At 33.6% G+C, this 13,445-nt stretch overlaps 1 protein-coding gene across 5 annotated transcripts in view; it reads left to right on the top strand.

The window, feature by feature from the left end:
- The window catches only part of Relch (RAB11 binding and LisH domain, coiled-coil and HEAT repeat containing), an 88,255-nt gene that overhangs the window by 30,868 nt on the left and 43,942 nt on the right, over positions 1–13,445 (top strand). For all 5 annotated transcript variants that reach the window (XM_042668535.1, XM_042668536.1, XM_042668534.1 and 2 more), the window contains exons 9-11: positions 812–887; positions 2,504–2,599; positions 12,004–12,116. In XM_042668535.1, the coding sequence (XP_042524469.1) occupies positions 812–887; positions 2,504–2,599; positions 12,004–12,116 (285 nt within the window). The remainder of the gene's footprint in view (positions 1–811; positions 888–2,503; positions 2,600–12,003; positions 12,117–13,445) is intronic.

The following is a 13,445-nucleotide window of genomic DNA, read 5'->3' as shown; positions in this document are numbered from 1 at the left end:
TTTGCCTGGTAATTACATGTCGAGATTATCTGGAGAAAGACAGGCTGATTTGTGGTTTCTGGCTTGGATAAGTGGATGGCTTTTGGCCCCTCCTTGTGGGATGGGCAAAAAGGAGAAGAAGAAGAAAAAAAAGATAAAAGCCTTGACATATGCCACTCTAATCAGGAAAATCAATGGGTTCCAGTTCCTTGTATCTTCTAAAGAAATTTTATTCTGTAACTTTTAATGTTAGCTTTTCTTTCCAGGTTGAGCATATAGCATATAATTCATAGACAGGAGTCTGTGAATTTTAGAAATAAAGATAATTTTACCATTTATTCAATATATTTTTTAAATTATATCAGGAATGTTGAATGCATCTCCTCTTCATTTATCCAAAAAAAAAATTTTCTTTTATGTGGGTTTCTAACATTAGAGTTTATCATAGTGTATTTATCAATGCAACTTCAGTTCATCCTACTATATCAGGCTTATATCTGTCTTTGCTAGCCTTTCTGGGACCATAAGGATGGGTGGTAGACAAAGTCACAGTTATAGATTTTACAGATATGTTATCATTGACCCCCCCATACCACTTTTTCACTAATATTTCAAGAGCTGTTTGTTTTACATAATATCAACTGATGTTTTTTCTCCTGTATTAATTCCTTAGTGAAGTGTTCTTTAAGTCACTGGTGCTAAAATATCTAGTTGACATTTGTGAGTTAGGATTAATACGGAAATGGGAGGTAGAATATGCAATTTACTTTTTCAATGTCAGTCAGTGGTGATTCTTTGATACTGTTCCTTTTCATCCCATCTTTTTGTTTAGGAAATTGTCTCCTGCTTTCCACCAGGCATTACTGTCTTTTTGTCGAATGTCAGCAGATAGTCGTTTAGGATCAGAGGTAAATAACACCAAATATTCTTATAGTTTCTGTAAACATATCTATTATTTTTCTTCTTAGTGTCTCATATTGAAGTCTGATATAGAAAGTCTGTGTAAAGTCCATAAATATCTATAAAATTTTAAGTAATGCTCAAAAAAAATAGAACATACCAGTAACCCGCCTGTACATCACCTTTATAGTAATAAAAAATTAAAAAATAGAACTTAAAACTTTAAATTTATTTTAAAAAATAGTTGATTATTCTGGGTTTTTTTGGATTATATTTATTAATATTAAAGTGTCCCTTCCTAATCTCACTGTTTATTGGTCAGTTGTGGGACTTGAACTCAGGGCCTGGGTGCCATCCCTGAGTTTTTGTGCTCAAGACTAGCACTCTGCCACTTGAGCCACACTCCATTTCTGATTTTCTGGTGGTTAATTGGAGTTAAGAGTCTCTTAGCCTTCCCTGAACAGACTGGCTTTGAACCATGATCCTCAGATTTCAGCCTCCTCAGTAGTTAGGATTGCAGACATGAGCCACCAGAGCCCAGCTCCTAATCTCTTTTAAATATAGTGTGTCTAACTATGACATCTTTTAGCTATAATTCAGAAAACCAACTTAAGGGTACACCATCTATATTCAGTTTATTTGGGTAACTCCATTATTTTCATTTTATTAAAAGTGGTTTGGTGGCTTTGGTAGCTGACTTTAACTCTTTTCTATTGTTTTAGGCCCATCTTCAAAATACAAGTTTTGTACTTTGTATTCCCTCCTCTTTCTAGTTACTTTTTGTTGGTTCCACTTGACCTTTCATAGGCTCCCTGCTTCCAAATGTTATTGGGTCTTTCAGATCCCTTGATGAGTTAAGTTGCAGTCTAGCAGTCTTCATTATAATATCAAAGAAGCTCCCTTGAGCCGTCCTTTATATGCAACTTCATTATGGTCAGATTTTTGTGGACATATTATTTTAAAGAAGAAACAGAGAAGGTTGCCCAAATCTGTGGTATTCCTGTAGCTTCAGAGAATTTAAGCCTACTAATTGAACTTCATAACTGATAGTTCATTTTATCTTTCTTTTTTTGCTGATACATAGTTCCTGTATATGTTTATGGGATACATTGTGACATTTTATGCATTAAAACAAAGTACTATCTATGATCTTATCACATTACATTGGCTTACCTATTACTTCGGATATTATTTCTTCCTGTTGAAAATATTCAAAATTCAGTCTATCTACTACCTTGTTTGAAATACTTAATTCTAGTCCACACTAGTTATCCTACTGTACTATATAGAACACAAAAAGTCATTCTAGGAGCTGGGGATATAGTCTCGTTCTAGAACACTTGCTAGTCCAAATGAGGCTCTGGGTATGCTTTCTGGCACTATAAAACAATGAATAATTATTCCTCTTATCCCTTTTACTGTAGCGTATTTAACTCACTTCTGGCCCACTGAAAAGCTTGACGCTATTTGGGGACACTATTCTTACTGCTATCCTCTACATAAGTTAAACTATAGGAGTGTGTGCTTAGAGCATAAGTGACAGAATCCAAAGCATTAATGTCCACTTTACCATCCTGCACAGAAGTCTTCCACTGAATCATTTACTGATTCTTTGTTTCTCTAGGTGTCTCGGATTGCAGACAGTGAAAAAAGTGTTATGTTAATGCTGGGGCGCTGCCTGCCCCACATTGTTCCTAATGTGCTGTTGGCCAAGAGAGAGGTAAGACGCATAAGAGTATTTTCCTCCAAAGAATCTCATCATGTTGTCCTTTTTTTTTTTTTTTTTTTTTGTCCTTTTGAAGTTTAGTGTTATATTTTTATTTTGTTAAAGTCTGTTACTTGCAATCATATTCTTACTTTTGTGCATGCATCTCTGCTCCTAGAGAATGGTTTTACACCTCTGTCAGGTGAGTTGAGTAAAAATGCATGGTATTCATGTTTTTCCAACTTGGCTTAAAGCATTATTAGCTTCTGCAACACTATTACTGTAGGTCCATTTCTATGCCATGTACACTGTTTTGTGTTACTGGTTGTACTTTTGTTATGATCTGCTTGATTAGTCTGCAGAAGTGAAAACTGTATTGAAATTGATAAAAAACTAAGAATAATATAACCCTTTTCCAACTATATTTATAATATTTACAGTAATTTAGATGTATAATGTTTGTTTGGCAATGAATTGCACTTACAATCATAGAATGGTCATCTTAAGTTTTAGATATAGTTAATTTGTTAACAAATGCTTTAGCTAGCAAAGCCTATGTGGTAAACCATAAACACTTTGGGAAGTTACCTTTATAATTACATTTATAAATTATGATCAAATTGTTATTGCTAACCAGTAAAAGATGAATGAAAATTGCTTTGCGAATAAGTTCTTAATTTGAATTGTTCAGTTTAATAAAAAGTACATTGAGAATATTTTAAAATATGTCATTAGTTTTATTCATAATTCATGGGACCTACAGTATGATAGGTACTTAATGCATTGACAACACCCACTTAAGGCTTATCCTTAATATCTGTTAAGCACAAGAAATTTGTACTGATCCTCGAGAAAGTATATGTAGAGTTTTAGAACTTTTTGATTTTTAAAAAAAGGTTGAAAACACTATTCTTACTAATAGTTTTATTTTTATGTAATGACTTAAACCATAGTTATAAGCTATTAAAAAGTATGGACATTTTCTATGTCTTGAAGGATCAGTGTCCAATTTCCGATTGTTTTGCAGTTCTGCCTGGCAGAATGATGTTTGAGCTGCTGTCCTCTTTCAGCTTGTACCATAATCCATGTAATGCACTGTTTGCATCCCTTCTCTGTTTCCTTACTATACTTTCAGTGTTACAGAAACCTAATTTTCATGAGATACAGTGGTTGTACGTAGTATCATAAGAATCTACCAATAAAATCTGATTGCCCTGCATGAAGTATTTATACATTTGCATCATCAGTAATAAAATACATTCTAAATATAGATATATATGTATTTACAAGCACACATATATCTAATTTGTGATATGTTTACTTTCCCACTGGTTTCCATTTTTTTATATTTCAAAAGTATTAAATATATTTAAAGGATCATGAAGAATTAATCTTTTCTGTTCATTTACTTGCACCTTGTTCTTTTTTATTAGAAAATTTGCTAAAACAAAGTTACAGTCTCTCAAAATTAAATTAATAGATAATGAAATGTCTTAAGTTTTTTTTGCCAGTTGTGAGGCCTGAACTCTGGGCCTGGGCATTGTCCCCTAGCTCATCAGCTTAAGGCTAGAGCTCTACCACTTGAGCCACAGCGCCACTTCTGGCTTTTTCTGCTTATGTGGTGCTGGGGAGTCGAACCCAGGGCCTCACGCATGCAAGGCAAGCACTCTACCACTGAGCCACCTTCCCAGCCCTTAGTTTAGTTTTAAACATGTCCCTAGGTATGAAAGGATAAAACCTCTAAATATGTGCTTAGAACTTGTGGGACTCTAGATTCAATTCTCATCACTATGAGAAAAAAAAGGACAGACTATATTTCATTTTATTCATTGACAAAGAAATACTTGTTACTATTTCGCCAAGGTTTCTCAAATCCATATTTTAAAAAACTTGTGATTGAAGGGTTAATATTTGGACTTTTTCTTACTTCTCATGTTTTATACATTTCTGTCAGCATAAGTCTTTATTGGCATATAAATATAGTTAAAACATTCTTGAGTAAACAAAGTCATAATATCCTAGGTGTACATAAAACATTAGAAACCAGGTTTAATGTTTTAACTAACAAATACATTTACATAGTTTGTGTGTGTTTGTGTGAGTGTATCTACTGGGGCTTGAACTCAGGGTGTGGTTAATTGGAGATAAGAGTTTCATGAACTTTCCTTCCTGGGCTAGCTTCTAACAACAAACCTCAGATCTCAGCCTCTTAAGTAACTAGATGTACAGATGTGAGCCACCTGCGCCCAGCTAATATTAATTTATTTTTACCAGTTTTTGCTTGGGATTATTTTCATGTTTTTGAGTTATATGAACTTCTTTCTATATTGTGAATAATAACCCTTATGGCATAAATTATTTATAAATATATTTTCTTTCATCCTGTAGGTTATATATATTTTCTTTCCATCTATTGATGAACAAGTGTTTATATGTCTGTGCATGATATTTGATACATATTTTTTCTTTTGTTGCTTCTGCTTTTGATGTCAGATCTAAGAATCCATCATGAAATTCAGAGCCAAAATTTTCTACTTCTGTGGTTTCTTCTATTAGTTTTATAAAGTTAGATTAGTTGTTCAAATCAAAATATTGCTGATTGAGTACCTTTCTACTTTTTTTCAGAATTTAATTAGTTGTAAACTTTGAGATCTCTTCCACTGGTCTCAATTCTGTCCTAATGCCACCTCCATACTGTTTTAATTACTATTGTTAAGTTTTGAAATTGAGAAGTATAAATCCTCCTATTTTGTTTTTGTTTTTCAATGTTGTTGGGTTATTCAGGGAATCTTGAGTAGTTCTATGTGAATAAATGCTCAGCTTTCCATTTCTGCAAATTAGGTCTTCAGAATTTTCAAAGGGATTCCATTGAATGTGTACATTACTTTGGGAGTATTCCATCTTGCCAACATTAAGACTTCCACTACCTGACTGTGTGATGTCTTTCTGTTTACTCAGGTCAATTATTTTTGAGCAGTATTTTATAATTTTCAGTGTGTAAGTCTTTTGATTCTTAGTATATTTAGTTTTAGGTATTCTTTTTGTTGGAACAATAAGTGAAAGTGTTTTTTTAGAATTGTTCATTGCAAGTATATAAAAAGCATAACATACATGTGTTTTGATCTTTTCAGAAACAGTTTTTCAGTGCTAGTTTTTTTTTTGACATTTTTGTTTTTGATTTTATGAGTTGTATTTCTGCTGATTGAATTGTGGGGTCTACAAATAGATACTTTTACACTTTAGATAGCTCACCTTCCCCGCCCCCCACCCCCTTCCTTAAATTGCTATGACTGGGACTACCAAGACACTGTTGAAGAGGAGGAACAGATATCCTTTTCTTATTTCTGATCTTCGGGGGATACTTTTGCCTTTAAGTTTGATGTTAGCTATAGAATTTTTATAAATAACCCTCATCATGTTAAGGAATTTCTTTCCATGTTTAGTTTACCGAATGTTACTTGTGACATAGCATTGAAATTTTGTCAGAATGCTTTTTCTACAACTCTTGATATGATACATGGATTTTTGTTTCCTCTGTTAATGTGATATTAGGCTTACTGATTTTATGTTCATGTTTTAAAACTTTTTATTGTGAAGATTGTACAGAGGGGTTATAGTTACATGAATAAGGTAATGAGTACATTTCCTGTGTAGCATTGTTACCCCCTCCTTTGTTTTTCCCCTACTTTTCCTTTCCTCCCCACTTTCCTAACTCCTGTCTCTGCCCTCCCCCAAGTTTAAAGTTCGTTTTCAACATCTCATTGTTACAGTGGGTCAACCTGAATCCTTGTTACAGAATTTTGTTATTTCTTTTCCCCTCCCCAAATTAGATATATGTATATACAAGATACAGGGCACCAGAATCAAATACAATGACAACAGGGGTTGTACCATGGGGGAAGAACATACAAAAGAAAAAAAAAATCACATAGTACATAAAAAACAACAGCAAAAAAGAAAACATCTCTTGTGTCCCTATCTTGGGGTTCATTTCGCTTAGCATTATCTTATAGGTTCATATGTACATAGCTTTTGAACCACTGTTTAGTTTTTGTCTAGTTTTGGTTTCAGGCTAAGAGTGTCTTAAAATGTATAAGTACTATCCTCTTCTATTCAAATTCAAATTTGGGTAGAATTGCTGTTGATTCCTGAATTAATTTGTAGCAGTCATAAATGAAGCCATCTGGCTTGGGACTTCCTTTTTGTTGAAAAAGCTTTGATTCAATTTTTTTTTTTATCTTTTTACTGTTTCAGTACCGTTTTTCTAGTATGAACACACTGATCTTATATTCTCCAGTGAGAGTATAACAATTTTTCAAAATACCCACATACAATCTTAAGAAAATAGAGTATACATAGGAAATAATTTATGTTTGTTCTTAAAAGTAAAAGAGTTAACCATCCTCAAGCTCCTAGAGCTGATCAACCACTTTGGCAAAGTAACAGGATACAAAATTAACCGACAAAACTCAGTAGCCTTTCTGTATGCCAACAATGTATAAGCAAAAAGGAAAATAATGAAAACTCCATTTATAATAGCCTCAAAACAGTTAAAATACCAAAGAATTAACCTAACCAAAGATATAAATGATTTTTATAGCAAAAACTAGAAAAATCTGAAGAAATGAAGACATCAGGAAATGGAAAGACCTTCCATGTTCAAGGATAGGTAGAATGAATATTGTGAAAATAGCCATACTGCCAACAATGACAAATGCAATGCAATCTCCATCAAAATCCCAATGATGTTCTTCACTGAGATAGAGAAAACAATCCAAAAATTCATAGGGAACAACAAAAGACCTAGAATAGCCAAAGCAATTCTAGTCAAAAAAGTAATGCAGGTAGTATCACAAAACCAGACCTCAAACCCTACTACATAGCCATAATAACAGAAACAGCTTAGTATTGGCATAAAAATAGACTAAAAGATCTATGGAATAGATTAGAAGACCCAGGAATAAAGCCATATACTTACAGTTTCCTGATATTTGGTAAGGGAACCAAAGACATACAGAGGGAAAAAAAAATGGTGTTGGGAAAACTGGGCAGCCATATTCAGAAAACTAAAAGTGGATCTCTGTTTGTCAGCATGCACTAATATCAATTCAAAGTAGATCAAAAACATCAATGTCAGACCCAAAACTTTGAACTACTTCAAGAGAGTAGAAGAAACATTAGAATTTACAGGTATAAATAGAAACTTGTTGACTAGACTCCCAGGAGCACAACAGATGGAAGAGAGACTTGACAAGTGAGACTACAGCTAAATAAAAAGTTTCTGCACAGCTAAGGACATAGTTACTAAACTAGGAAGACAGCCAACAAACTGGGAAAAGATCTTTACCAGTAATATATCAGACAAAGGCATAATAGCCATTATATACAAGGAGCTCAAGAAACTAACCCCTCCCAAACCTAAAAAAACAATCACTAAATGGAAAAAGGAGCCAAGGTGAGATTTCTCAGAAGAATGGCAAAGAAACATGTGAGGAAATGCTCATCATCCCTTGCCATAAAGGAAATGCAAATCCAAAGAACTCTGAGATTCCATCTCACCCCTGTAAGATTGGCTAACATTGTGAACTTGTGCAACAACAAATGTTAGCAGGGATTTAGGATAAAGGACCCCTACTGTGCTGTTAGTGGGAATGTAAACTAATACAACCACTCTGCACAGCAGTCTTGGAGATCCCTCAAAAACCTAAACATACATCTTTCCTATAACCCAGCCATACCACTCCTGGGCATCTACCCTGAACATGATGAGCCAGGATGTGATAAAGAAACATGCACATATATGTTCATTACACACTATTCACAATAGCCAAGATATGGAAACAGCCCAAACACCCCACAATAGATAAGTGGATCCAAAAAATGTGGTACCTATATGGAATTTTACACAGCTATTAGAATAATGTCATTTGCAGGGAAATGGATGGAACTAGAACAAATCATATTGAGGTAAGCCAAGCTCAGAGAGGCAAACCGCACATGTTCTCTCTGATACACAGAAATTAAATCTGAAATCCACTAGGATACAATAAATTATATAGGGTTCTAGATATTCACACACAGTGAGACCAAAAGAGGAAACTTAGGAGAAAAACACAAAGGCTCAATGTCTGAGTGCTTCTTCATATTTATATAAAATAATATGCATACTGAAATGAACTCAAAGATATAGAAACAAGATTTCTACTTTTTTTCCTTTTTTTAAGTTTTTAGTTGTTGATAATTCTGCCACCTTTACCTTATTTATGGTATATTCAAGAGAGTACATCTTCAGAAGGGTTGGGCAGGGGTATAGAACTCGTGAGAAAAAGGGTGAAAAAGTGCTGCAGTAGAACTTGCTCAACATTGATGAAAGTGAACTATACAACTTGTGGGTGGAGACAGGAGGGATTGGGAGAGAATGAGGGAACAGAAGACACTATATGAAAGGAAATGTACTCATTACCTGACTCGTAATTGTATTCCCTTTGTATAATAAAAAATAACAAATTAATAAAATTAAATTTTAAAAGTAAGAGAATTCAATATGAAGGCATATGCAAATATTTCTAAAGAGATTTGCAGTCTCTTAAAGAAAGACCTTTCTGTATTATCATTAGAAGTTACTTGCTTTACTTGTAAAACCCAAATAAAGATTAAAATACTAGAAATCTCTTCTACTTAAGTCCACAGATAACGTAGCACTCGAGAGGTAGGAGATTTTCACAACTATCTTTGTCATTAAAATTGAAAAAGTCAGAATAAACTAACATACTTCCCTGAATGAAGTGCAAAATGTTAATCCTCTACTAGTCTAAAAACAAAAAAAGTCTCAAATCTAGGTTGCTAAAGCAATATATAAGATCCTTGTTGCCTGGAAATAGGAATACGTATTTTCCCCTGTCGGGAGAAATACCTGTTTTTGTGTGTGGCTGTACTGGTGTTTGAACTTAGGACTTTGCATGTTCTAGGAGGCATTCTGTCACTTGAATCACACCTCTAGTTCTCCAGAAATGATCTTTTCAATCTAATGTTTACCACTGGAGTTGTAAGTACCATTGGTGTATTAGTACCGTAATAGTTTTTTTAATAGAAAACTTCAGGTATGATATTTTACATTACTTTGATATTTTCAAGAAATGTTTAATCTTACAAAGGCATCTTTTATTTATTTATTTATTTTTTGGGTCCGGTCGTGGGGCCTGAACTCTGGGCCTGGGCGCTGTCCCTCAGCTCTTCAGCTCAAGGCTAGCGCTCTACCACTTGAGCCACAGCGCCACTTCCGGCTTTTTTCTTTTTGCTTATATGGTGCTGAGAAATCGAACCCAGGGTCTCTGGCCTGCAAGGCAAGCGCTCTACCACTGAGCCACCTTCCCAGCCCCCACAAAGGCATCTTTTAAATAGTAACACTTTGTATTCAGAACAAAATTTATACCATCATACTTAAATGCTGAATTCAAAATTATTATAAGGTACCTTTTCAATGACTAAATTTCTGCAATTAGAACGCCAAAAACAAAATACTGATTCCAGTTGTTAATCTATAATTCATGTGAAAATTATAACTATGAACCTAATAAGTTTTAGGGTATAGAAATATTAGTGCTTCAAATAAATAGATGTATTCACAGTAAATGTGAATAAATAGCACAACAGATACCTGCAGAATTCATTATTGAAGAGTATTGCATACCAAGGTTGTTAATGACTGAATCGTGGTGATATTAGTATATTTAGAGCTAGCTCCAGCTTAGCAGTTAAAATGCTATTAGGAGCCAGATACTGGAGACCCACACCTATGATCCTTAGGACAGGCAGATCTGAGCGTCTGCCCCAACAAGGGCAGGAAAGTCCCTGAGACTCTTATCTCTAATCAATCAGCAAAAAGCTGTGTGGCTCAAGCGGTAGAGCACTAGCCTTGACCAAAAACGCTCAAGGACTCACCCAGGCCTTGGTTTCAGGCCCTTGGATCAACACACATAAACACACATAAACACACACACACACACACTGTTATCAAGAATCCTTGCTGAATTTATAAAAGTACATTTTTCCATTGTCACTTTATAGACCTCTGCTCAAGTCTGTGTAACATATAACAGGAAAAGTGTTCTGGTATTTTTTCCATACTGTGTTATATCTGAAATAGCAATTAGCATGCCAGGATATGCATAGTTCTCTCTGGTATGGAGTATCAACCAAATCTTACTGGCAATGACTTTCTATATATTGTTAATTTTGCCAGCATGAAAGAAAGAAATGACAATAGAAATTATCACTGTGATTAAGAAGAGTACAAAGTGTAAGTTAAATTTTAGAATTCCTAACTCTAATCTGTTTCTGAATAATCATATCCATATGAGAAAATATATTTCATACAGTAAAAACTTTATTGTTCTTTTCTCCAAGTTACATATGGATAATACTCATGCATTATTACATAATAATTCTTCTTTTAAATCTGTTAGAATTTTTTAGTGGGCACTGAGGTAGATGGGAAAAAAGGGAATAATTATTTTTCTCTTTATTGTATTAGAATTTTTTGTGATAGCTGCAGAATACTATTTCATATAGCTTGACAGAATTCTCTCTACAAATATTTTCTCTTTTTTTGGACTTCTAATTTCATTAGTTTTAAATATCAAAACATTTGAATGTTAAAATGTAGAACAAGTTTAATTTCAAACATGTCTATAAAGAATAAACTTTTGGCTATTTTTGGCAAAATACTGTTTAAAATTTTGCAATTTAACATCAAATATTTCTACTCACATTCTGTATTAGTATTGAGAAGATTCATTGTTTATAGAAATAGTTTCTCTGTCTCTATCTCTCTCTCTGTCTCTCTCTGTCTCTGTCTCTCTCTCTCTCTCTCTCTCTCTCTCTCTCTCTCTCTCTCTCTCTCTCTCCATTTTCCATCCTACCTTTTCTCCTCTTTCTTCTTTGGGGCAAAACTCAGGGCCTTAAGAATATTAGGCAAAAAATAAAAAAGAAAGAAAGAATATTAGGCAAGTGTTCTACCCCTGAACTAACTTCTAGCCTCAGGAAAAGTTGCTTTTATTTTATGATTTTAAGTTTTAAAATATAGTGAACTTCAACTTTTCTTTTAAAAGCACTCTCAGAGTTAAAGTTATTATATTATTTTGTCATGTGATGGAATGTTATTTACTATAAAATAAGTTTCCCTGGGGAAATACTGATTTTAAAGTAAAGTTACTTGAATCTTAAGTGGCTTTTAATGCATTGTGACTTATACTTTTTATATAACCAATATATTAATGTATTGTAATGTTTTCTGTGTTTTGAGTTATCAGTATTACAACATTAAAAGTTGTTACTTTGTATGTTGAAGTTTAAATGTCTATCTAAAAATACTGTCATGCATTTTTGGTTTGAATTTTTTCACCCTCATATTTCTGTAGGAGTTGATTCCCCTCATATTATGTACAGCGTGCCTGCATCCTGAGCCTAAAGAGAGAGATCAGCTGCTCCATATTCTTTTCAACTTGATCAAGAGACCAGATGATGAGCAAAGGTGAGTATGATTTACCTCTTTGGGACCTCAGTACAATATTGACTTGCTAATTTTTCTATTTTGTCATCAACATTGACAAGAGAATAATAGAAAATACCCAAAAGAAAGTTAAAATATGCAAGATTCTCAAATGCACATTGAAGGCATACAACGTACAACAGATTTGACAATTCTGAAAAGTGAGTCCATGTCATGAATAATGAATTTGAAATGTGAATATGCCACTGTATTCACTGGCTACTTGCAGGATTGAAGAATCATTCACTCCAATGTATATAGTTTTAAGAATTAATGGAAACTTCACTACTACTTTATAATACATGATAATGAACAAAATGTAAGTATATCCATTGCTTGACTAGCATGTGAGAGCTCCTGGTATTGCCTAAGCCTGTCTGAATCCTAAGGCTATGTTTCTCCACTTGTTTTCCAGTATATTTTGGTCAACACCAGGAAGGAGAGATGTACTATAGAGTTCAAAGCTTACTAGACTTTTTTGAACACTCTTAGTTGAGAAATTCCTTGCATTGTGAGTCTAGTTTGTCTCATGATTTACTTATGATTTCAAACCTTCTCAAAAAATGTAAACAGTCTAACAATTACTTAAATTATATAAAGCTACCAAATTCTAATTCTAGTTTATTCAATACAATTCTAGTCTATCAGTACAATTCTATTGTCTTATGAGGTAGAAACAAAAATATTGTTTTATGAGTCCATAAACACATTTAGCTACATTATCTTAATCTAACTAGTATTTAGTCCACCTCCCCGCATCCCACCACTAACTATGTTAGTGCTGTTGCAATTTGAAATTTTCCTAAGCATAATTTGGTGAGACTTTGTTTTCGTCTCTGAAAACTACTGTAATCTATCTTGGTCATTTGATAATGAAATACCATGAATTATACTTTTATCTTTTGATTTGCAAGGCAAAAACCAAAGACTGAGATTGTTTTTATACTCTGGATGTAAAGTTTGGAGCTGCCACCTGGTGGCCAAAAATATCTATTTGCCTTCATGAAAGTAAGATGTTGAGATTCATCAGGGTTTCAAAACACTGCAGAAATATAGCTGCTAAAATAGATCAATCAGTTGATTAACAATATTACATGTAAATAAGGCAAATATTTTAAGTTAGCATGATATTTTCAAATACAACCAGTTATTTTTCCTTGCTTGAGAAAAACTTAACTTTATATTCAGTAATGGTGCTTTTTCTGGTACTTTGTTACCAACTCTAACTGACACCATATATCTAACCTAAGTCATTGACTAACCAAACAATCTTACTCTTCTTGCTGTCAACTACTAAGTCTAATTCCAATT

This window comes from Dipodomys spectabilis, unplaced genomic scaffold, assembly GCF_019054845.1.
Source record: "Dipodomys spectabilis isolate Male_0828 unplaced genomic scaffold, ASM1905484v1 ptg000455l, whole genome shotgun sequence".
Classification (NCBI taxonomy): domain Eukaryota; kingdom Metazoa; phylum Chordata; class Mammalia; order Rodentia; family Heteromyidae; genus Dipodomys; species Dipodomys spectabilis.
Note: the sequence above shows the minus strand (reverse complement) of the source record. Positions and strands in the feature narration are given on the sequence as shown.